Source organism: Sinocyclocheilus rhinocerous, unplaced genomic scaffold (assembly GCF_001515625.1).
Source record: "Sinocyclocheilus rhinocerous isolate Xijiao unplaced genomic scaffold, SAMN03320098_v1.1 scaffold539, whole genome shotgun sequence".
NCBI classification, from domain to species: Eukaryota; Metazoa; Chordata; class Actinopteri; order Cypriniformes; family Cyprinidae; genus Sinocyclocheilus; species Sinocyclocheilus rhinocerous.
The window spans coordinates 1,513,679-1,539,379 of NW_015653003.1; the positions used below are offsets into that span (position 1 = coordinate 1,513,679).

At 36.5% G+C, this 25,701-nt stretch overlaps 1 protein-coding gene across 1 annotated transcript in view; it reads right to left on the reverse strand.

Moving 5' to 3' along the window:
- LOC107715451 (uncharacterized) overlaps positions 1-25,701 on the reverse strand; it is a 53,703-nt gene that overhangs the window by 17,579 nt on the left and 10,423 nt on the right. The window contains exons 10-15 of the mRNA XM_016521595.1: positions 22,752-22,836; positions 22,592-22,635; positions 14,298-14,403; positions 12,281-12,404; positions 7,565-8,048; positions 2,186-2,404 (exon numbers count right to left, since the gene is read on the reverse strand). Coding sequence (XP_016377081.1) covers positions 2,186-2,404; positions 7,565-8,048; positions 12,281-12,404; positions 14,298-14,403; positions 22,592-22,635; positions 22,752-22,836 — 1,062 coding nt within the window. The remainder of the gene's footprint in view (positions 1-2,185; positions 2,405-7,564; positions 8,049-12,280; positions 12,405-14,297; positions 14,404-22,591; positions 22,636-22,751; positions 22,837-25,701) is intronic.

Below are 25,701 nucleotides of genomic sequence, written 5' to 3' on the forward strand. Positions count from 1 at the left end.
ATAAATTTAGGAGAAGCTATTTTTGTGTCAGACAATAGGACAGATACGGATGCATGACATAACAGCACTATATGTGTTACTGGTCGATATCAAGTGTTTTTTAATTTATAAGTAGTGGTCAATATTGGATACTTTTAGGAGTCAATATTTCTGCCTATTTTAAAATTTAAATATGAATGCATCTTGACATTCAGAGAGTATATTTTGAAATCCTTTTTTACCTTATTATGTGTTTGTTATCGTTTTAACCATTAATCTAGCTAAATGTTAGTAGATTTGTGCTTGAAAAAATGCCAACACTGTAAAAAATTACAAATTTTCATTCAATTGATATATTCTGAAAACAAGTCTTAAAGGGGTCATATGATGCGATTTCAATTTTTCCTTTCTCTTTGGAGTGTTACAAGCTCTTGGTGCATAAAGAAGATCTGTAAAGTTGCAAAGACTAAAGTCTCAAATCCAAAGAGATATTCTTTATAAAAGTTAAGAGTCAACCACGCCTACCTAAAACGGCTCGTTCTAACACCCCCCCCACATATCACATCACTATGTGGGAAGATTTGCATAACGCCGCCCAAATGTTCACGCAAAGAAAGAAAGCGTGGTTTCAGGAACAGCAGTCCCTTTAATATTGTATGCAGACTATCTTGCTTATTTAAGTAGATATTTTGACCAGAAAACAAGATCAATTATGATTTTTGTAGTGTAGTGTAGAGGCAAAGAAGAGCAATTAAAAGCAAACAGTGAAATGTGATGATTTTTTCAGCATTCAGTCCTGAGGCAGTATAGGAAATTTCCCAACTGTACTGTGCAGCAGGTCCACATTTTTAGCCCCTGCACAAACAATTTCAAACATGCCAGCTCAAAACACTATCCCATGGGAAAAACAACATGCTCAGATAACAATCACTTTAGGAGAGGAAGTAAAATATTAGTCTTTGCAATAGTCCACTGTTGTGCTTTTCTTTATTTTATCTGTTTTCATTATTGCATGATTCTGTAACTACTGATTTATAATTAATCTATGTAAAGACTTTTGATTTTTTATCAATGACATGTGTATGTATATATATATACATATGTATATATATATATATATACATACAGTATATATACATATACACATATGTATGTGTGTGTGTGTGTGTGTGTATATATATTTAGATATTTTTTATGTTTTTGAAATGTATCTTCTGCTCATCAAGGCTACATTTATTTGATCAAAAATACAGTAAAAACAATGAAATATTATTAAAATTGTACTTTATATCTTTCTATAGTTACAGAATCACTCTATTATAAAAATGTTTCATTCTCACGGAGAAAAAAAAAAACCTCTTCGAATATCATCAAGTGCTCACTGACAGAGATTCACAACATGGCATGCAACATCAAGTGCTATCATACTTTTATACACAAGAACTATCACGCAGCGCTAAAGTCCTTGCTGCTGTTCAGTACAAAGTGGAAGCTTTATTTGTTTGGCCTTTATTCTGGGATTAGATTACTGAAGTGTAATAAGATTTTAAAGAGTGCTCTTATCTGAGTCCCAACCTTTTATGAGTCACTGCATGAGTGGATTGTACTCACTCAAGAATAACATAATGGCTATAATGAAACAACAACCCCTGACAGGCTTTGATGTTCAAACGGTCTGTGGTCTCTAAAAGGAAAACAGAACAGTAAATCCTGAAGCTTGTCCTCAGTGGAGCGATAGTTCTTCTCACTCACAGGCCATGACAGAGAGACATTCGGAAAGAGCCTACAATACTTCAAGCGAAATCGTAGAACAAACTGGTGTGATGTCGTTTCAAACAAAATCAGGCCAAAACCAAATTCGTTTGGAGTTCGTTTTGGGAGTTCAAAACCACTCGCCAAAGCAAACTACCCGAAAAGTCTGCTCGTTCTACCCTTGTACCGTTAAGCAAAGAATGAAAAACAACTCCAACATGCAAAAATGCCCTAACTGTGCAACATGACATTATAAATCCAGTAAGATTTCAAATTCCCATTAGGGTACAGATACTATCTGATTGAGAGAGGAATGTTGTCTCTCTCTGTAAAGATTACACTCACTTTCTTCCTCCTCAGATCAACATCTTTAAGGGATCATATGTTTAGTGCATGTGTTTGAAAGCGAAGAGAGTTATTTTGGCTGTCATGTGAAGGATGTAGTTTGACTCACTGTGGAGGGCGAGCTGGATGTACTGTTGAGCTCCTCTGGAGAGTCTTCCTCTTCCTCAGGAAGGGTGGGCATGGCAGGGATGAGCGGGGGCCGAGAGCGTGTGTGAGGGAAGATAAAATCAGTGACAGACTCTGTCACAAAACTATAAGCTCTCTTTAGTGAAGTTTGCTCAGCCCGTGAGCGTGTAAACTGACATACAGCAGTTGGGTCCTCTTGGTCCTGTACAGACACACAACACAACACATACATGTATGAGGAAACAGGATTATACAGTCACAAAACAGTACAGTTTTTGCCAGTGCCATGGTACACTGAAGGAAATATCATGGTACTGAACAATTACCATATTCAAATACGTGCTACTGAACTCCAAGGCACTGCAACGAATACAATGAGAATAGTGAAAGACCGATTAATTGGGTGACATTTGACCCTTCTGACAACGATTCAGCTCTAAAATCTTAAACCATTAACAGGATTTTAAAGGGGTCATATGATGCTGCTAAAAAGAACATTATTTTGTGTATTTGGTGTAATGAAATGTGTTTATGCGGTTTAAGGTTAAAAAAACACATTATTTTCCACATACTGTACATTATTGTTTCTCCTCATGTTTTGATGTGACTGAATAAAAATGTAAAAGAAATGTTCAATTAAAATGTAGATTGCTGTATTTAAATTGTATTATACATATTTTAGCATTATATTCTCACTAGATCAGTGGTTCTCAACCAGAGGGGCTGAAAAACTTCAAAGAAGGCCTCACGATGACTTACAATGGTTTAAAATAAGACAAAACATACATTAAAATAAGTCATAATAACAACAAAACATCAAGATACTTATTTTAATTTACCCCCTTAACAATGTTTTTATTTTCTTTGAAGAACCAGGATTCCCACTGTCTAGAAAAACCTAGATATGAGGTAGCCCAATTTTAAAAGTGTTTTCAAGACCTGGAAATGTCATGTAAAATTTAAAAATCTTATAACTCCATGGGTATTTTTTTTATTACAAAAATATTTTTTTTTAGTTAAGTCAAGCTCTAAAATATTTTATAGGACCAAAAAGAAAAAAAAAAAGTAAAAATCTGAAAACCCTTATCTTTGTCTGCAACATGAAAAAACCTAATAGAGTGCAACAGTCGATTTCTAGAAGTAAAAACGCCATTTATTTTCTCCATAGGGAAATGATAACTTGATGACATAACAAATCTTAAAGACAGACCTATTGTGAGGTCCCAGGTCATTATTCGATGACTTATGCTTTTGTTGAAGCCAACTCTTTGCATTATTACAACTTATTTTCAAAATAATCATGTTTAACAGTGGAATGATGCTGTATAGAAAATTCCACCAATCAGAAAGCTGCAGCGAGCAAATCGCACCAAAATAGCTCTGCAGGTAACGCCCTCTCCTATTTATAACCATGTTAACGTGTCCAATAAACCCCAAAACCATGGCACCCATGGTACTTTATGGTTAGTGGTATAAGAATAGGAACCACTTAATCACGGTGTGAGATTTGCGTGGCAAATACATGCATGTTTCCCCCCACTGGCATTCGTCCTATCATAAAACCCCATCTCATGTTCCTGCCTCTCAGAGAGGTTCAAGAGGAAATGATTCCCTTCAGCAAAATAACAGTTACTGATGGCATCTCATATACAAAAATATTGCTACAGTGATGATCAGTGCCAACAAGAACAACATCTGAAAGTGTCATCATCAGTAGTAAAAGAAAAATCTTATTTGCAGAATAAATGTGACCAACATCAACAGCCAAAGAGAGTGGAGTTTTATCACAGCTTATCTCTATCATAAACACATGTCTAAAAATATGCATGAGTCATTAATGCAGCAAATCATAATGGGGCTGTTTCAATTGTGTAAAGCCATTTGTCTGTCGAGTTGTTGTATAAACATGGCTTGGTCTCAAGGTACAGATTGAGGAGAAAGGAGACTTCTTCATTCTCCCGAACGCATTCCATTCCATGAAATGTCATCTGAAAGCTACAAAGGCTATCTTTGGCTTCCTGTACACCCAAACAAAACAGGAGACAATTTCAGAGACAAATGCTATTTTAGTGAATGTCTTACAAGGGAAGAGAAAATCAACAGTGTTTGCGTGGTGTGAAAGACTCCAGCAGTGAATTCACATTTGAGTCACTATGAAACTAGACCACGATTGTACAGAAGAAATAGACTCCTCATTAGTAACAAGCGCAAATAAACTCCTGCACCACTCATCCCACACACCTCTATCACATAGGAATCAACTAAATGACTAATGAAATATTGGCTGGAAATGTCACTGGATTTACAGCTGCATCATTAAATAGGTTTTTATGTTTTCTAAAGAAAATATGAGTGGTGTTTGACTGTACAAAACTCACCACCACCATGCTGGGGTGTGTGGATGTTGCCAGGGTGTTGCTATGTGGTTCTAAGTTGTTATGTGGTTTCTAGGTCGTTCTGGGTGGTTGCTAAGGTATTCTACGTAGGTGGTTACTTGGATCAAGTCAAAGATCCTACCTTCAAGCCCCAAATGGACAGGTTTCCTCCAAAGTTGTGAATTTTATTTAAGTGAACAAGAGTTTTGCAAAGCTATTTGCAGATAAAATAGTGTTTCCATCCAATGGGTTCAAGAGAACAGAACAGTCATTTCCAGATAGTAAATGATTCAGTTGTTCAATATAATCATCATTTATGATTTTGTTGCAACTTGGATCTCACACACAAAATGTTTTTATGAACCTTGTGTTTGCAAGCAATCAGCAGCAGTTCCATTGGGAACAAAAACTGTACTGAATAATTTTCATGGAAGTCTTTGGATACTTAATATCAGAACGACCAGAGGAACATTTCAGATGCTATGCGAAGATATTGGTCATCTGATATTGTCTCCTCTCAGGGGTGTCCAGTCTTGGTCCTGGAGGGCCACTGTCCTGCAGTTTAGCTCCAACTCAAATTAAACACACATGAACCAAGGTAATCATGGTCTTCATGATTACCAGAATCTTCCAGGAAGATTCCAGCTGATGCTAAACTCTGCAGGACATTGGCCCTCCAGGACCAGGACTGGACACCCCCGTTATCTCTAACAAATTATTCAGTCACATGACATTTTAAAGCACATCAAGGATTTCTTTTTTCTGTAAATTTGATTCCAGTAGTTTATGCATATCTTACTACAGAATAAAAAATTCTGTCAAACGAATTTTGCACATTTTGGACATTTTATTCACATCTTGGTGTTTCCAACTAACAATATCTCACAACTTGCATTAAAATGATGATAGAACCGATTTATCCTGGTTCTTAAAATTGTTTAGGATGCTTTGTTTTTCAAAATTTTTCCATGTTTCCTATTCTGTAAAGTGAAAATTCAGATTCAGATTCAAATTCGTAATTCAGAGTACCTTCTCCTGAACCAGCTGCACATTTTGAGGCATCGATTATGTCTGTAGCACAACTGGAATAAGTTATGCATCTCATTCTAACACTTAAAAGTAATAGTTTTGCCCAAACAAGCATCACTAAAACAAATGTTTACAATGGCATCAATGGAAGCACAGGCCAAATTGAGATGCCCTATTCTTGCTCCTACCTCAGAATTGTCTAATCATGGTTCTGGAAGGCCAACATCCTGCAGAGTTTAGCTCCAACCCACCCTTACACACCTGCCTGAAGTTTCTATTCATCCCGAGGACTCTGATTAGCTGGTTCAGCTACGTCTAAATAGGCTGCAGCCAGGGACGGACTGGGAGTAAAAAAACGGCCCTGGATTTTCTCCCAAATAGGCCCACCACAACTACAAACAGCAGCTACTATCTCACAATATTACAGCAATCAATGTATAGCATTTATGGCAAATAACATCACAAAACCCATGGTGACCCTGCTGAAAAAGACAATAGAAACATCACAGAAATTCTAATGGTTTCCACTACAAATACCATTACAAACATTACAAACCATCAACTTTGAATCATTAAAATAATTAAAACCATTAAATAATGGTTTCCTGTATTGTGTTTTGGGACATGTTCCATTAGGATTTAGTGGCTTTAATAATAATAATATTTAAAGGGGTCATATGATGCGATTTCATTTTTTCCTTTCTCTTTAGAGTGTTACAAGCTCTTGGTGCATAAAGAAGATCTGTAAAGTTGCAAAGACTAAAGTCTCAAATCCAAAGAGATATTCTTTATAAAAGTTAAGAGTTAGCCACACCTACCTAAAACGGCTCGTTCGAACACGCCCCCACATACCTACCTCACTATGTGGGAAGATTTGCATAAAGCCGCCCAAATGTTCACGCAAAGAAAGAAAGCATAACTTTTATTCTCGCTGTAGTATTGTTGACACTGCAGCCATGTCGTGAAGACGCTGTGTGCTTCGTTGTGAAAGCGAAACCACTTTGTTTGGTCTTCCAAAAGAGGACGAAATCCGCTTCGTCATGCCTAGAGCTGATCCATGCTGGTCGCTGAGGAAATACATCAACTTAGTGCTGTGGATCGCCGGATCGGCTTTCACCGCTCCTTCGCCGGGACCGCCGTTCTCGACCCCGCCGCCTCAGCTCACTCTTGCCCGGCCTCAGCTCACGCTAAGCCAGGGCTTCCGCTCACGCTAGCCCGGCCTCAGCTCACTCTATCCCGGCCTCAGCGCACGCTAAGCCGGGGCTTCCCCTCACGCTAGGCCGCTGTGTTTTTCCAAAGGTAACCTGATGTAACTGTTCGCTTTTTTTCCTTTTAGCTTCTCCACCTTTATCTTCATGTTTTTTGCTTGCCATCACGAGCCCTCTCTCCTTCGCGTCAGTTTCGGTTTATTATAAGCAAAAATAGATTGCATTAGGGCCCCCTTTTGTCGGCCGTCAACTTCACTTAATTTGATACTTTTTCTTTGATGATGAACCAGTCAGGCCGACGGCCGTCGAACGGACAGCCATTCTGGACTTCTCCAGAATGTCCAGATGACCAGTCCGCCCCTGGCTGCAGCTAAACTCTGTAGGAAGGTAGCCCTCCAAGAACAGGACTGCCTACCCTGTCCAAGATGATACAAAAATACTCAACACCCCTCCCTCAATTGGGTTTATATTAGAACCAAAACACTGGGAAGGATGCATACCTTAAATGGGAAAAACATTCTCGAGTCCAGGTTAAAAAGAAGGATGGAGTATTACTGAGTTTTTTAAAAAGGCAATTGATTCCAGAGGCATACAGATAATTATATGAAGGAATTCTCAATAAACAATGTGTTTTTATTCATAATAAATAATTCATTATTAATAATGTAAGGTGCACAGCTCATTGTGGACAGTGAATCGGTACCACATGAAATGATATGATTCAACAAACTGTTTGATAATGGAACTCACCCCTGGATTGTCAGTGAGATCAGTAGCTTGGACACTCGGACTCTTTGATGTGTCTGAGTCACTTGTTTTGGACTCCTCTTGAGTCTCACTGTTCCCTGTCCTTGCTTGACTCTGTCCACTGCTCTCCGATTCCTCTTGACTCCTCCCAGTGCAATCTGAATCCTCTCTTCCGTCTTGACACCTCCCAGTGTCCTCTACTTGGGTCTCTTCTGATAAACTGAATCCGTGATTATCCCAGACGTCCGCTGACTTGGAAGTCTGCCCTCGGTTCAAAAGTTTTAAGGCCTCTGTCCTACTGCTATGTTCTGATTTGTGGCACCTCCCAGAACTCTCTGTTCGTCCTCTGCTGTTTTGTAGCTCAGCTCCTGCACATCCAGTCTCTTCTTTATTTTGACTCCTGCACGTTTCCTCGTTTACAGCTAAGGTGTTCCTAATAGCCTCTGACTCTGAGAGGAAGCTGTCATTGCTTGCTGGCCAATCTAACCTAAAGGAAAACAGTGAACAAAACAACTAACTTATTGTCCATAACCTATGCACAATCTAGAACAACGTAAGATAACAATATACTACTATTAATAAAATACAACCAGATTTTTACATTTTATGAAAGGGTGGAGTGGAATTTTCATTTTTGGGTGGAGTATCCCATTAACTGGAATCCCTTTAACTAGGTGCATATTATGGTATCTGGATGGTTGCTAGATGGTTAATAAGTAGTGCTGTCAAACGATTAATCGCGATTAATCACATCCTAAATAAACATTTTTTGTTTACGTAATATATGTGTGTGTGCTGTGTTTATTTATTATGTATATATAAATACGCACATATACATTATATATTTTGAAAATATTTGTTTATATTTGTTGTTAATATACATTTACATGTATATATTTATATTCATATAATTTATATTATATATAAATATATTTAGTACATAAACATAACATATTTATTTTAAATATATATATGTGCATGTTTGTGTATTTATATATACTTAATAAATATACACAGTACACACAAATATATTACGTAAACAAAAACTTTTATTTTGGATGCGATTAATCACGATTAATCGTTTGACAGCACTATTAATAAGATGTCTCGATGAGTAGAAGGTGGTTACTAGGGTGTCCTGGTGGTTGCCAGTTGGTTACTAGAATGTTTTGGGTGGTTGCAAAATAAGTATTAGGGTGTTGCTAGTGTTAGTGGTTGCTAGTTAGTTATTATCGTGTTCTGAGTGGTTACTAGAGTGTCCTAGAGGTTTGCTAGGTGGTCATTACAGTGTTCTGGGTGGTTGCATGGTAGTTATTAAAGTGTTCTAAATGGCTGCTCAGTGGTTACTAGGGTGTCCTGGTGGTTGCTAGTTAGTTAATATGGTGTTCTGAGTGGTTGCACAGAGGTTTATAAGGTGTCCTTGGTGGTTGCTTGATGGTTATTAGAGAGTTTTAGGGTCTGAAACTGTGTATTGAGGTGTTCCGGTGGTTGCTTTTTTTTTTTTAAAGGGTCCTATTATGCTTTTTCACTTTTCAACTTTAGTTAGTGTGTGATGTTGCTGTTTGAGAATCAAAAAAGATCTGCAAGGTTACAAAGCTCAAAGTCCACTCTAAAAGGAGATATTCTCTTTAACAGAAAACACATTTCAAGAACTACAACAAATAGCTCATTCAGACTACAACATGCTTCTTCATGATATTGTGAAGTCATTATGTCACTCATTTAAATTCCCACCCATGGAATACAGAAAAAAGTGGGCAAGGCCTGGTTGAGCTGCGCTAGAGAAGACAAATGTCACGGTCGGTGGTAGTGTGAGGAGCGCGGAACGAGGAACGAGGAGACCAGGAGTACCCGGAACAGGGGACTCAGGTTGCCATGGCAGAGCAGGGGACTCAGGAGGCCATGGCGGAACAGGGGGCTCAGGTTGCCAAACAGGAACTCAACGGGAACATCCACGTGACAACAAAGAAGAAGAGCTGCTTTAGTAGCTTGTTGTCGCCATGGCGAATAGACACTTTTCCTGTATACAGTAAGTGCCATTACTTTTAAATGGTGTATAACACTGTACCTAAAATGTACAAGAAAATTACAAAAAAGGCAACACTTTATAATAACTTTCATTAATAAATCATTAACAAACATTATATAATGCTTAATGGATCATTAGTTAATATATATTCGAAGAGTTAGAAACGTGAGATAATGTGTTGTTAATGTTTGCTAATAAACTTATTAAACATTAAATTATTTTTAACAAATCATTATTTCATGCAAGTTAAAATGCTTACAAATGTAATTAAACTTTCAATTCCACATGATCAAGCACTTATTAAAAATCTACAAATGATTTTAACGGATGTTATAAAATGATTAAAAGCTTGTGTTAATGCACAACACTTTTACTGCTATTGAGTTGTGATATGGATAAGGTTAGGGACAGGTTTGGTGGTATGGGTAGGTTTAAGGGTTGGTTAAAGGGTCAATAAAGTGTACAGGGGTCAATTTAATTACTATAATGGAACAGTTCAATCTGTTTATATTGCATTGTTTTGATAAATGAACAAGTATTTTCTTTTAAAAAAGATTTGTTTTCTCCTGTTTATTTATGATTCATGGAACATCCTGTTTAATGGTATACTGAAGAGTAGTGTAATAATGTGAGTAATCTAAACTTAACCAGCCACCCTTTACACAAACCTTGTTACAGTAGCTAAAAGTCCAATGCCCATAAAGATACTAAATGATTAGTAATTGTTTATAAACATTTACAAATGAATAGTTTCCACTTTAGATTGGCTACTGCAAAAACATGAACAATTGATTAATAAATGATTTGTAAAGATGTGTAAATAGGGTAAATTCATGTCTTTCGGGACACTTTTTGCCCGAGATGACTGCTCATAAAGGTATTAATGATTACATTACTAATGTAAACGTTTATAAACATTTGCAAATTATGAATATTTTCCACTTTAGATTGGGTACTGCAAAAACATGAACAAATAATTAATAGATTATTTGTTAAGGTGTGTAAATAGAGGTCTACACAACAAACAAAGACCAACAAATGAAGATCATATGAACTGAAAGTTTACTGACATTTGTAAGCATTTTAGTCTACATTAAAGGGGTCATATGATGTTGCTAAAAATAACATTATTTTGTGTATTTGGTGTAATGAAATGTGTTTATGCGGTTTAAGGTTCAAAAAACACATTATTTTCTACATACTGTACATTATTGTTTCTCCTCTATGCCCCGCCTTTCTGAAACGCATCGATTTTTACAAAGCTCATGGGTCTGAAAAGCGAGGTGTGCTCTGATTGGCCAGCTATCCAGTGCGTTGTGATTGGCCGAATACCTCAAGCGTGTGACAGAAATGTTACGCCCCTACCATACTGTGATGCCGTGTCCCGGCCGGAGCGACGAGACAAAACCAATAAAACCCATTATAAACGAGGGATTTGTTGCATCCAGTGGGGACATTATAATGTCTTTTTACGTGTTGCATCGCGCCGCGTAAACATAAAACCATGTCTGCATTTGTGATCGGAGAAATGACAAACAACAAGCGCTACTCTACACTGCTCAAAACTCGCGTTTGAATCGTCAGTGGCAAATTCTTTATATATAAAAAACGTACTTACAGTCTGTGAGTCAGAACAGCCGGCATTGTAGTCTACTCTACCAGGATCAGGAAACAGCCCTCCATAAAATGTGCTGCACACATCTGAATATTTGGGTTGAACTGTTCTGGAACAGTGTTGTAATACAACTTAACCACTGATTTCTAGTCGTGTCCTCTTTTGGAAGGCCAAACAAAGTAGTTTCGCTTTCACAACGAAACACAGCATCACACACGGCGGACTTGAGTAAGCAGAGGCCGGCGGCTAGAGTGAGCGGTGGCGGGCGAGCTTGAGAACGGCGCGGCCGGCGGATTCGACGAAGGAGCGTCCGGCGGGCTTGCGTCAACCACATGTGACGACCCCAGGCTGGACTCCGCACATTGTGGTGTCCACAGTGGTTGGTGATTGTTATATGATTAACTAGAGTGTTCTGAGTGGTTGCTATGTAGTTTTTTTTAAAGTGTTCTAAGTGGTTATCTGGTGGTTACAAAAGTGGTTGTTTGGTAAATAGTTGATCAGTGGCTGCTAGGTGATTAGGGATGCAAAGGGATGGAAAATTCCGGAAAATTTCCAAAAATCCCTGGAATATTCAAAAAAATCCTGGAAAGTTTCCAAAATTTCTGGAATGTTTCCGAAATTTACTGGAAATTTTCCACATTTTTTGCAACCCTATAGGTGATTAGGCGATACAGCACCCTAGGTGGTTGTTATGTAGTTGCTAGGGTGTTCTGGGTAGTTGCTACGTAGTTCCAAGTATGTCTAAGTCAAAAGGGCTCAGTCCAGGTCTCTATGATGTTCTGGTCTCTAAATATTGAGTGTAGCAAAATAATAATGGAAAAATATATTTTTCTCTATTGCATTTCCCAAGAAGAATGTCTCCTTTGGGTTTTTTTTGGTCCACGCTAAAAGAGTTTACACGTAGCCTACCAGTTGGGAGTCAAAGTAATTTATTGGGGCCACGGTGGGTGACAGTATAAACTGTTCAAATGTTCCTGCACAGTCTCACCTCACGCTGGATCATCTTTGTGTGAGGATTTTACATAAACACACACAAGCCTTGTCCTGTAAGAAGTGAAGGAATGTAAACACTGACCCAGCTACATTCTCCTGTCTGTTGTGTGGCGTGGGCTCCTCACAAGCTGACGGTTCCGGCAAAGAGCTCTCAGTACAGAGTAAAGCAGGACTCTGTAGGGTAATCGCTCCCACAGATGGAAGACCTGAAAGGAACCAATACTGTTAAGCCCAAAGAAAACATACACTAGCGTATGCGTACAGTCGAATGCGTAGCCTTTCAAAGTATACTGCATTTCATAGCATGCATGAACGCAGACGGTCGACACATGTGCTCTAACAAGTTTCATCTTTGTCCACTGTCTGCAATACTTTTCTCTAGAAGTTATGACCCATAAATGTATCTATGTTCTCTTTTAAAGTAAAGTTGCTGCTATCTCATAACCCTCTCACACAAGCACTTGTCAATGCGAGTGTCTGTTATCATCTGTTGCAGTCTGTTGTTGTTCTGTCTCTTTAGTTTGATCTTCTGCTGTAAAACAATGGCCCAGGCAAGTGTTGCCAGCTTTGTAGAAAAAATGATTAGTGCACAATAAATTCAATGCACATGTGCGACCTGCATGTACAGAGTGATCAATCAGGTGGTGTTCATACAAAATGCTCATACTATTCTGGGGATAAAATATGCATCACACGGACCTTTACGAAAAAAAAAACCCAAGTACAGTTTGGGCTTTAAATAAGTGTGAGATCTCTCAAATACCTCGATTAGGTCTGTGGCGCTTATTTGTCCTACAGAGAGCAATGAAATTACATTGAGACCAAATGGAGACTTTTGGAACCTACTCTACTGTAAAAAAAGGCATGTCGTGTCTACTGTAAAAAAAAAAAACTGTGGCCAGATTTGCAAAGTCCGCACTCAAAAGTCAAGTTCTCAATATAAACTCAAAATATTCCAAGACCAAACAGCTCTATACTCATACTGTATGCCAACAATTGTCTCACATATTACACCGTGAAACTAATTTTTATAAAAGTTTTGTTTTGCTTTGCTATTTTTAATGTTTCTTTATGAAGTTTGACTCATAGTTTTGCTCATGAAAACTAAACAAAAATTGACAATTTACACAAGCTAATCTGTTATTACTCATGCATAAAAACATAAACAGTTACACCAAAAGTGAGTCGTCCAAAACTTCAGAAGTGTACATTCCCTTACGAAAAATTAACCATGGTTTAACTACAAATAAAACCAAAAAAAACATGGTTAATATAGTTATACCATGGTAACCACAAATTTACCATGGTTTTGCAACACTATTGTAACCATGGTTACAAAACTTTTACTATATTAAAACCATGGTTAATTTTCATAGGGGTTGGATGATTTTTGTATTTTATGAGTAGTCCCACAATGTTCTGGAATGTTCCAGAAAGCACTAGAATATTACAGAATGTTACAGAAACTTCTAGAATGTTCCCATCCTTGCAAAACCAAAATATCTTGCATAAAAAATTTGTACAAAAACTTATGTGTATGTGTATGTAAAACTTTATTTTTTTTAAATGTTTGTAATAATTTTTCTGGATTAACAAGAGACATTTGTATCTCTTGTATGCGTACTGATCACTTATGTATTGTGTGTTGATTTTATTTTTTATTTTTTGCTGTTATGATTGAGTAGGGCTGAGGGACTGTATTATTAATGACTAGTTTTGATTAATTTTGTACTTTTTTGTTGTTATCTTGTCTCCAATAAAAAAATAAATAAATTAGGCAACTGACCACAAGGTGACAAAAGCAAAAAAAAAAAAAAAATCACAACAACAACAAAAAAACGTATGTGTACTCACCCAATGTTTCATAATTAATTTACCTGACCAAAATATTTACCAAAATACTGATGCTATGTGAAAATAAATAGTTCATTAAAAATAAGCATAATTACAGAAGAATCGTAAAAAAAAATGTAAGTGAAATTTTTTTTTTCTACATTGTGTTTTTTTTAGAGAAAACATCTGAGGCAAAATTGATACTTATTTGAAACATAACTGAGAACACCTGAGCTAAGAAAAGAGCAATCTTTTTGTAATATTACCTGCAGACACCGGCTCAAGGCAAACACTGTCAGCACGTTTCAGCCAAAGCTCAGATGGTGAACCAGGATCCTGATCTAGGAGGGTTGCATCTGGGTTTCTGCTGACCTTAAAGAAAAATACACAAGATATACATCTTCAATGACGACTTTATGCCAGATGAATCTTTCCTCTGTTCTGTTGTGTGCTATGTATGTTATCTTATCAAAAAAGACCATTCAAAATATAACTGACATTTAAAAGTGATGATATCAAAAGGATTTCCCTAACACTTTGACTAAAATAGGCCTTAGTGCTGGGTGGAAGCGATAACGGTTTGAAGGCACAATATCAAAACAATCTCTTCCACATTCAACACAGGACTTGTGAAATCTCAGAGCACTGCAATGATTTATATTGGCTTGATTTTGATGAAAATATATGAATCATGTTTTGCGATTAAACATACTGAGGCCTTCACTAGAGACATGGTTTCAATAGCACTCAGTCCTCTTTTCCCATTTCCTATTGGTACAGTAGGATAAGAGAAATCCCAGATGATTTCTTCGATTGTTACTTCAAAACAGCAACGAGATTGACTCTTTCTTAAATTCTTGCCTTTTAGAATTCTCTCCTGAGAAAAAAAACATCCTAGTAATCTAAATAAGTGTCTCCTGCAGTGTTTCAATAGATATTAATATATAGTTCAGTCATGAAACTCTAGATGGCGCAGGCTGACGGGTTGTTAATGTAACTGATGATATTCAGAGAGTTAAACGACTTGGCACAAGCTGATTGGTTCATGCTGCATATGCAGCCAATGAGCTTACTGCCTTGCATTTATATGGCTGGCTAGCATTCACTAGAGATTCCTGCAGCGCGCTTTCAGAGTTTCTCTGAAACCCTCCACCTTCCCCAGCTCCACCTGTATAGATCTGCTATGGGTTATTTTATATGCTATTTGTGCAGCAGCAGTATGTCTTAAATACTCACGGCACCGCATCGCCGTATGCATTGGCAGTAGCAAGTTCCTGTACCTGCTTGCAGCAGCAGCAATAATCTACAACTACAGCAATAACCAACAGCAGCAGCAGCAGCAGCAGCAGCGTAGCAGATCTATTTCGCCAAGACCAAATACATTATCATTGTCATATCCATCACCATGTTAAATCTTCCGAGAGTTGTCATGATTGAAATAATGTTTCAAATATGCTTAGATTTGCCAATATAGCAAAGTCTGCAACAAAAAGTCTTTCAATGTGATTTCAATATTAATGGAAACATTCCCCATCAATTCTTCCATAAGCATTATTCGAGCTGTGTGATTCACAATCATTTTATAGCTCTGTACCCTTACTCTTAACAATCGTTTCGTTTGTGTCTATTTTTGTTTTCCTTAAAGAATTTTAGGAGAGACATCTGAGACAAACTTGATATTATGAAATTAAAAACTCAATTGAGCTCCATCCTGCTATAAAATAGCAAACTCTGAGCAATAAAAATGTGCTTCTTGTTCCTGACATGTGGTCAGCGAAATTTCACCAATAATTACTGCTCACTCTCCTCCAATGTAAGAACCATAAGTTACCAGTTTTTTTTATATAGATGTGGAATAAATAACTGTGTGGATTAAGCAATTGTTAACCCTAGTGAAAAAAATAAAGGTAAAATATATTTATTTTGTGCTAAGCATAATACAAATACATTTACATATTTATATGCTTAATAAAAATACCCTGCAGTTGTACTTTTGGAATACTAAACTGGTCACTAATTGTGAGGAAGTAGTGCTGAAGTTCAACTAAAGATATACTTCAGCATATCTGTGCTAAAGTGGAACTATTTCAAGTATACTTCAGGTACACTTTAAATATCTTGCATTTAAAGACTGATACAGAGATCATACAATCATTATTTATAGTGATATTAAAACACATTTTAGGCATATTAAGAAATGTGCATTGTGCAATAAAGAAATACTCCAAATAAATGTAATTATAATTTCATATCAGTAAGTCTTAAGTGATATGTCAATAAATATGTATTTGAAGCATACTTAGTATGAAATACATGTATTTTAAATCAATTATGGCATAGGTTTATTTTACTAGGGAAATAATTGTAACTAATCTAATAAGTGTAATATAACATCTCTTAGTGATGATGACAATTATTGGCAATGTTTTTATGATGCAATATTGGAGCAATAAAATTTTTTAACCGTGTAATATTTTCCAGTTAATTCTGTTATTAAACTTTACCTAAAAAGTTGTTACTGGACTATTGGATGTTATTCAAGTTCAAATAACGTTCACTTATGAAGAAGCAACAAATACAAGGAATTGGACAGATTGCTATCACAGCTATTTTTACACTACTATTCGAAATTCTGGATCAGAATTTTTTTTCTTTCTATAATTAATGTTTATTCAGCAAGGATGCGTTAAATCGATCAAAAGTGACAGTAAAGACTTTCACATTGTTTCAAAAAATATATATTTCAAACAAATGCTGTTCTTTTAAACTTTCTAGTCATCAAAGAATGAATAATGGTTTTCACAAAAATATTAAGCAGCACAACTGTTTTCATCATTGATAATAATTCATGTTTCTGAAGGATCATGTGACACTGAAAACTGAAGTAATGATGCTAAAAAATTAAGATTTGCCATCACAGGAATAAATTACATTTTAAAATGTATTAAAACAGAAAACGGTCTTCCTTTCACCTCTTTAACAATATCATAAAGACTATCACAAGAATATGATAAATATGAAAAAGTACGCATTGCATGTATATAAGGATAAGTAGATAGGGCACTCTAAATGATTTCAGTGGTCCAGTAGCCATTCAAGGAGCACGTTCCCCTGCAGAGAATGACATGCAGATGAATATTGCAGTGTAATCCAATCACCCTGATTATTTCCTGCTGGCTACGAGTCTATGTTTGTGAGCTTTCTCTCTCTATAACTCGCCCTCCTTCTTTCTCTGTGGTCAATGTGTCTTCTATTCTCATTGACTGGATCTATTTTTACTTGGCCTTTGACTGTCACCACTTAGAAGAGTTCAACTCTTATAAATTTAAGGAGGATGGAAGGTCATCTTGATGGCAGGTCCCTCTGGGACCCTGATGACCTCAGTGTTACCTCATGGCAAAAGCTCTGACGTGGCTGCATGAGAAAGTGCATGTCCTGCCCCCCTCCTTTCACTTGTTATGTAACACAGATACAGTGAGCCAGATTTGCTGAAAATTTGGTTGTGTGAAAAAGGAAGTGGCTGCTATACAATCATTGTAAAAGAGACAACAGGAAATGGAGGGAGTGTTCGAGAAACTGGCGGTTCAGATGAGCATCACCAAAAACCTGTCATGAGCTGGGGAAAATACTCTTCTTCATCCTTTCGGTACACGAAAGAAAAGTATGGACTGAGAAAGACCATTTTCAAGTAGAATGTCAGCACTACAACATATTTTGAGAAATATGTTGAAGAAACCGGTTTCACATACAATGAGGTACAAAAGTAAGAGACCACTAGTGGAAATTATGGTGTGTTCAAGTCATGTCGGATAGGTCGTATTTACGAGTTGAACGCACATGAACGCCACCACAAAGTCGTTATTATGAGTGGGAAACTCAAAATTTTCTTTAAGCCCCGAGGTTCCGAGTTGGGGGCGTGTCAATGAGAAACATGGCGGAATCGATGGATGCAACGTCTGTAGTTGATGGTAAATTTTTGTTTAAATTGATAGTTTAGTTGTCCTATAAACTTAAATTGGTCATGTTCTTGTTACGCAGCTTTTATTCAGCAAGGATGCGTTAAATCGATCAAAAGTGACAGTAAAGACTTTCACATTGTTTAAAAAAAAATCTATTTCAAACAAATGCTGTTCTTTTAAACTTTCTAGTCATCAAAGAATGAATAATGGTTTTCACAAAAATATTAAGCAGCACAACTGTTTTCATCATTGATAATAATTCATGTTTCTGAAGGATCATGTGACACTGAAAACTGAAGTAATGATGCTAAAAAATTAAGATTTGCCATCACAGGAATAAATTACATTTTAAAATGTATTAAAACAGAAAACAGTCTTCCTTTCACCTCTTTAACAATATCATAAAGACTATCACAAGAACATGATAAATATGAAAAAGTACGCATTGCATGTATATAAGGATAAGTAGATAGGGCACTCTAAATGATTTCAGTGGTCCAGTAGCCATTCAAGGAGCACGTTCCCCTGCAGAGAATGACATGCAGATGAATATTGCAGTGTAATCCAATCACCCTGATTATTTCCTGCTGGCTACGAGTCTATGTTTGTGAGCTTTCTCTCTCTATAACTCGCCCTCCTTCTTTCTCTGTGGTCAATGTGTCTTCTATTCTCATTGACTGGATCTATTTTTACTTGGCCTTTGACTGTCACCACTTAGAAGAGTTCAACTCTTATAAATTTAAGGAGGATGGAAGGTCATCTTGATGGCAGGTCCCTCTGGGACCCTGATGACCTCAGTGTTACCTCATGGCAAAAGCTCTGACGTGGCTGCATGAGAAAGTGCATGTCCTGCCCCCCTCCTTTCACTTGTTATGTAACACAGATACAGTGAGCCAGATTTGCTGAAAATTTGGTTGTGTGAAAAAGGAAGTGGCTGCTATACAATCATTGTAAAAGAGACAACAGGAAATGGAGGGAGTGTTCGAGAAACTGGCGGTTCAGATGAGCATCACCAAAAACCTGTCATGAGCTGGGGAAAATACTCTTCTTCATCCTTTCGGTACACGAAAGAAAAGTATGGACTGAGAAAGACCATTTTCAAGTAGAATGTCAGCACTACAACATATTTTGAGAAATATGTTGAAGAAACCGGTTTCACATACAATGAGGTACAAAAGTAAGAGACCACTAGTGGAAATTATGGTGTGTTCAAGTCATGTCGGATAGGTCGTATTTACGAGTTGAACGCACATGAACGCCACCACAAAGTCGTTATTATGAGTGGGAAACTCAAAATTTTCTTTAAGCCCCGAGGTTCCGAGTTGGGGGCGTGTCAATGAGAAACATGGCGGAATCGATGGATGCAACGTCTGTAGTTGATGGTAAATTTTTGTTTAAATTGATAGTTTAGTTGTCCTATAAACTTAAATGGGTCATGTTCTTGTTACGCAGCTAGTTAATGAAATCCAAGTAAAAAAAATGCTATAATTTTTGCACCTATAGGTGAAAAATCTTTTGATTTGCCATGTTGCATGTTGCATTTAGCTAACAGCTTTTTTTAATCTCTGTATTTTAGCATTTGTTGATGCTGAAAATCAGTTATACTGGGATCCTGGTCTAAAAAAAATATTAAAAACGCAAAACACACCTGATGCGAATTCTTTGCTCTTCATTTCCTATAAGCAGAGTTAACAGACCCTGTTGTATTTTCTTGTAATTTATTAAAAGAAGGTACACCGCCATCTTGTGCCGACTAAACTGACTTGAACGCACCTGACGTCGTAATTAGACTTGTCAACTCGTAAGTACGAATGTCCCAGGAGGACTTGAACGCAGCATTAGAGATGAAACAATATAAAATTTTCAAAGTGACCAAAATCATCACGGTTATCGATATTATTCATGGTATTGTTAAAATGTGTTGAAATCATCATTATTTTTAATCATTATTATGATATTGAAAAACAACAAACAAATAAAATTAGCAGAACTATGCACTTTTTGTTTGCATAAACGTTGAAGTAATATCATCCATGTCAGACGGATTTTAAATGAACAAATAAGTTGGTTGAGTGACTGTGATGTTATCTTCTAAAATGTACTACAACGTTCAAATAAAGTTTTGACAAAGATTTATAAAATGAATGCATTTTGGATTTTCTTGGATACACTTTTGAATTAGCAGAACAATTTGAGTGAGATGTTGAATGGAAAAAAATGTCAATGTCTTACACTGAAGAAAATGTTAAGTGTGATATCATTTAAATTACATAATATTTTTACTAAATGCACTGGGTTATGTCAACAAAATTAAATTTATATCAGGTTAGACTAGGTATAAATAGCTGTCAATTTCAAATGACCTTTTATAGTCTATAGTTTAGTATTTAGTTTAATTGTTGCTTTACTAACAACAGCAGCATGCAATCTGACATGAATGCCACATGGTTGTGTAAAATCTGTTGATCATGCTGTCCTGCGTGATTTGAGCATCATCCAAAGAGCATCTTGAGCTTCAATGGAAATCTGACCGTCTGTCACATGATCAATGTCACAATTAGGCTTATTCGATTAGCGATCTAGAAATAGTGCAGGAACTAAAACTTTATTTCCAAGATTATAAATGTGGTCTCAGACTTTCGAACACCACCGTATACATGTCACCTGAATGCTGCTCCTGAGCAGAATGTGTGTAACATGCATTTTTGTACATCAAAAAAGAGCATTTCAGGCCATCTGATTTCATTTTCATACACAAAACAATGTCACATCTCCTAGGAAACCAGGTTGTGTACTTTAAAGTACTTCTTTCTGGAAGTGTCCGGCGCAAGCTCTTGTCTCAAGAGAATAAATCAATCCATGCAAAGAAAAACTTGCTTAAACTCTACCTGATTGGCCAACAAGGATGAAAGATGCTCTCTCAACAGTCCACTATTTCCTTCAAAGCCCTCTTTGTATTTGTGCTGTTGATATTTTTCCTCAAAGCTCCACAATCTTCAGCGTCCTTTCTCTTTTCCTCTCCCTGACTTTTTTCCCTGCACCAGCTTCCCTGTGACTCCTGGGAGCTTTGACCATTTAAGGAGAAGCCTTCTCGTGCTTCTCCGGGCTGCTACTGCCGTGTGTATGTGTGTGTGCGGTTTCTGCCTAATGCTCCAATGAGCTGCAGCTGAAGAATGACTCTGTCCTCCTCGGCCTGTATGTTTTGGACCTCTGCCTCTTTCTCATTTAGATTTAGTTATTAAAATGTTATGAAACAGGTTTCTCTTCAGCACACTGTTAATGACAGCAATCTACCTTCTTTCCTCTTTAAATATTACTAATGAACACGCATGCACAAGTTTAACAATAAGCATCTGAACTGCACCAAAACCAGGCCACTACAGAGGAAGTGATGAAGAGGGGTTTTTTAAACTGTCTGAATATGCAAATTCTGTGTGACATCTGAACTGTCTTCTTTAAAACAGCTGCTATATATATATATATATATATTGCTCACCATTGGATATTCTGCAGTGAATGGGTGCCGTCAGAATGAGAGTTTAAACAGCTGATAAAAACATCACAATAATCCACAAGTAATCCACACGACTCCAGTCCATCAAATAACATCTTGTGAAGTGAAAAGCTGCATGTTTGTAAGAAACAAATCCTTAATAAAGGCATTTTAACTTTAAACCGTTGCTTCTGGCCACACTACGAGTCCACGGTGCTTTCCCGTGTAAAACCTACTGCCACCAAGCCAGGGCAGCTGTTTTCAATCAGAGGGAAGGGACCCATAAGGGGCCTTAGAAAACACCCAAGGGAGCCTCTAATGGCTTTAAATGATTTAAAATAAGACAAAACATAATTTTAAACAAGCTATACAGCTAACACGCAAGATGTAAACTGGCATCATGCATCTTATTTTCATTTGTTCTCTCAACAACTGTCATTTTTATTTAGGAACCAGGGTTCTCACAATCTTGGAAAAACTGGATATACGAGTGTGATTTCTAGACCTGGAAAGGTCATGGATAATGAAAATACATTTTTGCTCAAGCTATCTGCTATTTGTGAATATATGTTTTTAAAAAAAATCCAAATAATTTCAAACAATTAAAAAAAAAAAAGTCCCAAACATTTACTGGTAACAAAAAGTGTAAACCTTGACGAACATTCAGTTATTAAAACGGATAGGGATTTCTGTTTGCTAAGTCAAAATAGGCCTGCATAATATTCTGGTCACTATATATGGCTTGGTTTGGTTATTTCCTTCAATGTCTCTGGCAAGCAAAAAAGCATTAGCACATCTATTCTCAATAAGCGGCATGATTTTAGGTAGCATTTAGACATAATTTGTCCACTGCACAAATGTGCGGAGGGAGTTATATGCCAAAGTTTAACAAACAATCCCTATGCCTAAGAATTAGCAATAATAACAGTGATGTTTGACTTAGCAATGACACAAAAAGACAAGTAATCTGCTCTGGAGATGCTATGGGATATTTCAACATACTACAGATTTGTCATAAAACACCATGGTCAAAATTAAAATGACAATAATGGAAAAAAATGTATATATACAGTATATATATATGAAATTAATATAAAGAGCTTTTTACCTTGTTGCTGTGGTCCTCTGCTCGCGTGCACAGAAGCGAGCCACCTGTTTGAAAGCAGCAAGAGAGATCCAGGCTTATTTGCAAGTCACGGGTCTGTCATGCAAATGCACAAGTGTTATAATGCACATTAAATAGTCAGCCATCTAACAGCATGACGCACCAAAGGAGGCGTAGCGCTTGATTGACATCAGAGTTTTCAATACTTCTTTCAGACTCTCTCCCTCCCTCCCACACTGCCTCCATATCTAAGGGCAACAATAACCTGGCAACCATTTACATGAGGAGCTTGATCCTCTGGCTGAAAGCACTTGGCGAAGCAGAGACTCATTGTTTCACTTCCTTTAAAAGCATGTATCATTTGGACAGTGGTTGTAAAACGTTTAATGATGCTCTTCAAACAGCAATAATCTGTGTATAATACCATGAACTTAAATGCAGGTCATGGTGAAAAAACAACAACAACAACAAAACATTCCACATTAATCACTGACATCTTCAGGAGAAGAAAATAAGCTTAAGCATTTATAGCAGCTGTTATTTATTCAGAATGTTGCGAGGAGAGCGTTTAAGGATGATAAATACAGACTGTCATTCAGCCCACTGCTTGGATCTTTATATCTTTATTACAGACTGTAATGTACAGCAATGAGATTGAGATGAGCAGCTCAAAATGAGAACCAGACACAAGTGATATGCTGACATTTCCAATTATAGTGACTTCAACCAATGCATGATGACTTTGCCTGTGCTGGAAATGACCAAATTGATCTAATTGTTTATTGTTGCTCTTTAAAGTGCCTGGTGAATGGATACATGTCAATATGCAATTATTTATCCATTTATCTGACCAAGACAAACTAAAAAAGACCTTGCAAAAAGAGGAACTTTATTAAAGATCAAAAAACTTTTCAACCAGACCACAACAGCTAAATCAAATGCAAATGTCCTCCCAGTTCTGCAGGGTGAAATAATCTGGTAAATGCTTTGCATTAACCATCTCACCCATAAAACTTCTCGAGAAACTAGTTCAGTTCTGTGTATGTGTTTCATGCTGCAATATTTACAAGTTAAAAAACACACAAACAACCTCTGAGACAGTAAACATAAGTTAATGATGGCACTGTAATAATAAAATATAATGAAGTTCATTATTTCATATTTACATAATACTTAAAAGATCAATAGTCAATCATTTACTCGCCCTCATTTTGTTCCAAACCTGTATGACTTTCTTTCTTGTGAGGCATTATCTAGACAAATCAAGTTATACAGGTTTGGAATTTCATTTTTATTTCTGGCTAACCTAACACTTGATTTAAAATTTAAAATTCCACACAGGGGTTGGTCTGAGGTGAATGAAGAAACAAGTACAACTGTTCAAAAGTTTGGGGTCAGAAAGATGAAATGAATTAATAATTTTATTCAGCAAGGATGCATTAAATTGATAAAAATTGACTATACAAAAAATATTTCAAATAAATGCTGTTCTTTTGAGCTTTGTCCAAAAAATCCAGAAAAAAAATGCATTACGGTTTTCATAAAGAAATATTAAGCAGCACATTATTTAAGAGTAAACTATTTCTTGAGCACCAAATCAGCATATTAGAATGATTTCTGAAGGATCATGTGACACTGAAGACTGGAGTAATGATGCTGAAAATTCAGCTTTGATCACAGGAATAAATTACATTTTAAAATATATTACAATACAATCCAGTTATTTTAAATTGCAATATTATTTCACAATTTTACTTTTATTACTGTGATCAAATAAATGCAACCTTGCATTTATACTTTTAGAAACATTCTTATCAACCCCAACTTTTGAATTGTAGTGTATTATTTAACTGCCAATAATTCAACAACTATTTACAATGACTTTTGCCTTTGAAGTCAAGTTTATCAGGTTTATGTAGATTATTTCATGTAATTGTCCTCTTTTGCTGAGAGAGTGTGACTAAACTTTTTTTTAAACACTATACCTGTGCATAATGCACATAATGTTATCTCTATGAAACAGCTATAGACATCAGCCATAAAATACAAAGCATCTGAGAGACAGGCTGCATGGTCAATCATATTATTGCATGTCTGTTTCACTTACTTTGGACTATACTCATTTGATAAGCAAATGCAACTTTTTGTCATACATGAAATAAGCAGAGAGAAAAAGGTTGCAAAAACATTTTGTGTCAAGTATACACACACAACTGCTGTTGTTTAGAGAGCAAACAGACACAGCAATTTATGCTTTTACAAAAAGTCTACACTTTGAATATATCACATGATTCAACACAATTAAGGCCCTATACCGTGTGTGTGAACTAAGATTCTCTATTTTCTTCAGCTCTATAAACAGCACATGAGGCAGCTGCACTTGAGCCAAAGCCACAGAGCTCTCTACAGACACAGCAGGAAGAAGTTTATGCCATAAGAGAACACACACAAAAATACTGCACACAGACATAAAAAGATACACATTATAAAGAAACACTCGTTCACTGTTACACTAAAAAAGCAGATAATCATTGTGTACACTTTATACAATGATCAATAAAACTAATAATAAAATTAATAAATAAAGTACTTGATAACATGAAGGGTGTAATTTTTCTGTTACAATACTTGTTATTTTAAAACTATAGTTATTTTAGGATTATTTATATACTATTTTATTTATTAATATTTTGAAATAGCATTTATTTTTATGTTTACAATTTTCATTTTAGCTTACGTTTCAGTAATTTTGTTATGTGCTTATTTTATTATTATTATTATTTTTTTTCATATTTCTCTTTAACTTTCATTTATATTTATTTCAGTGTTAGTTTTAGTTCCCCTTCTAGGGAACTGCGTCCTCTAATACAGGGGTTTTCAACCTGTGGGCCAGCACCTGTCAAGGGGGGCGCCAGCATCAGTTAATTCAGAGAGGTTCCCTTGAGAATTTATGAATATGAGTTAACAAATCTTTAGCCATCCACTAGGGGGCAATCTGACTCCCACTGCTAGTCGACAGTTAGAGCAGAGTTGGCTCGAGTATCAGTCACGCTCAGTGTTGCCAAGTCCACGAAATTGGGCTACTTTAACACTTGCCGCGTTTTGTAGTTTTG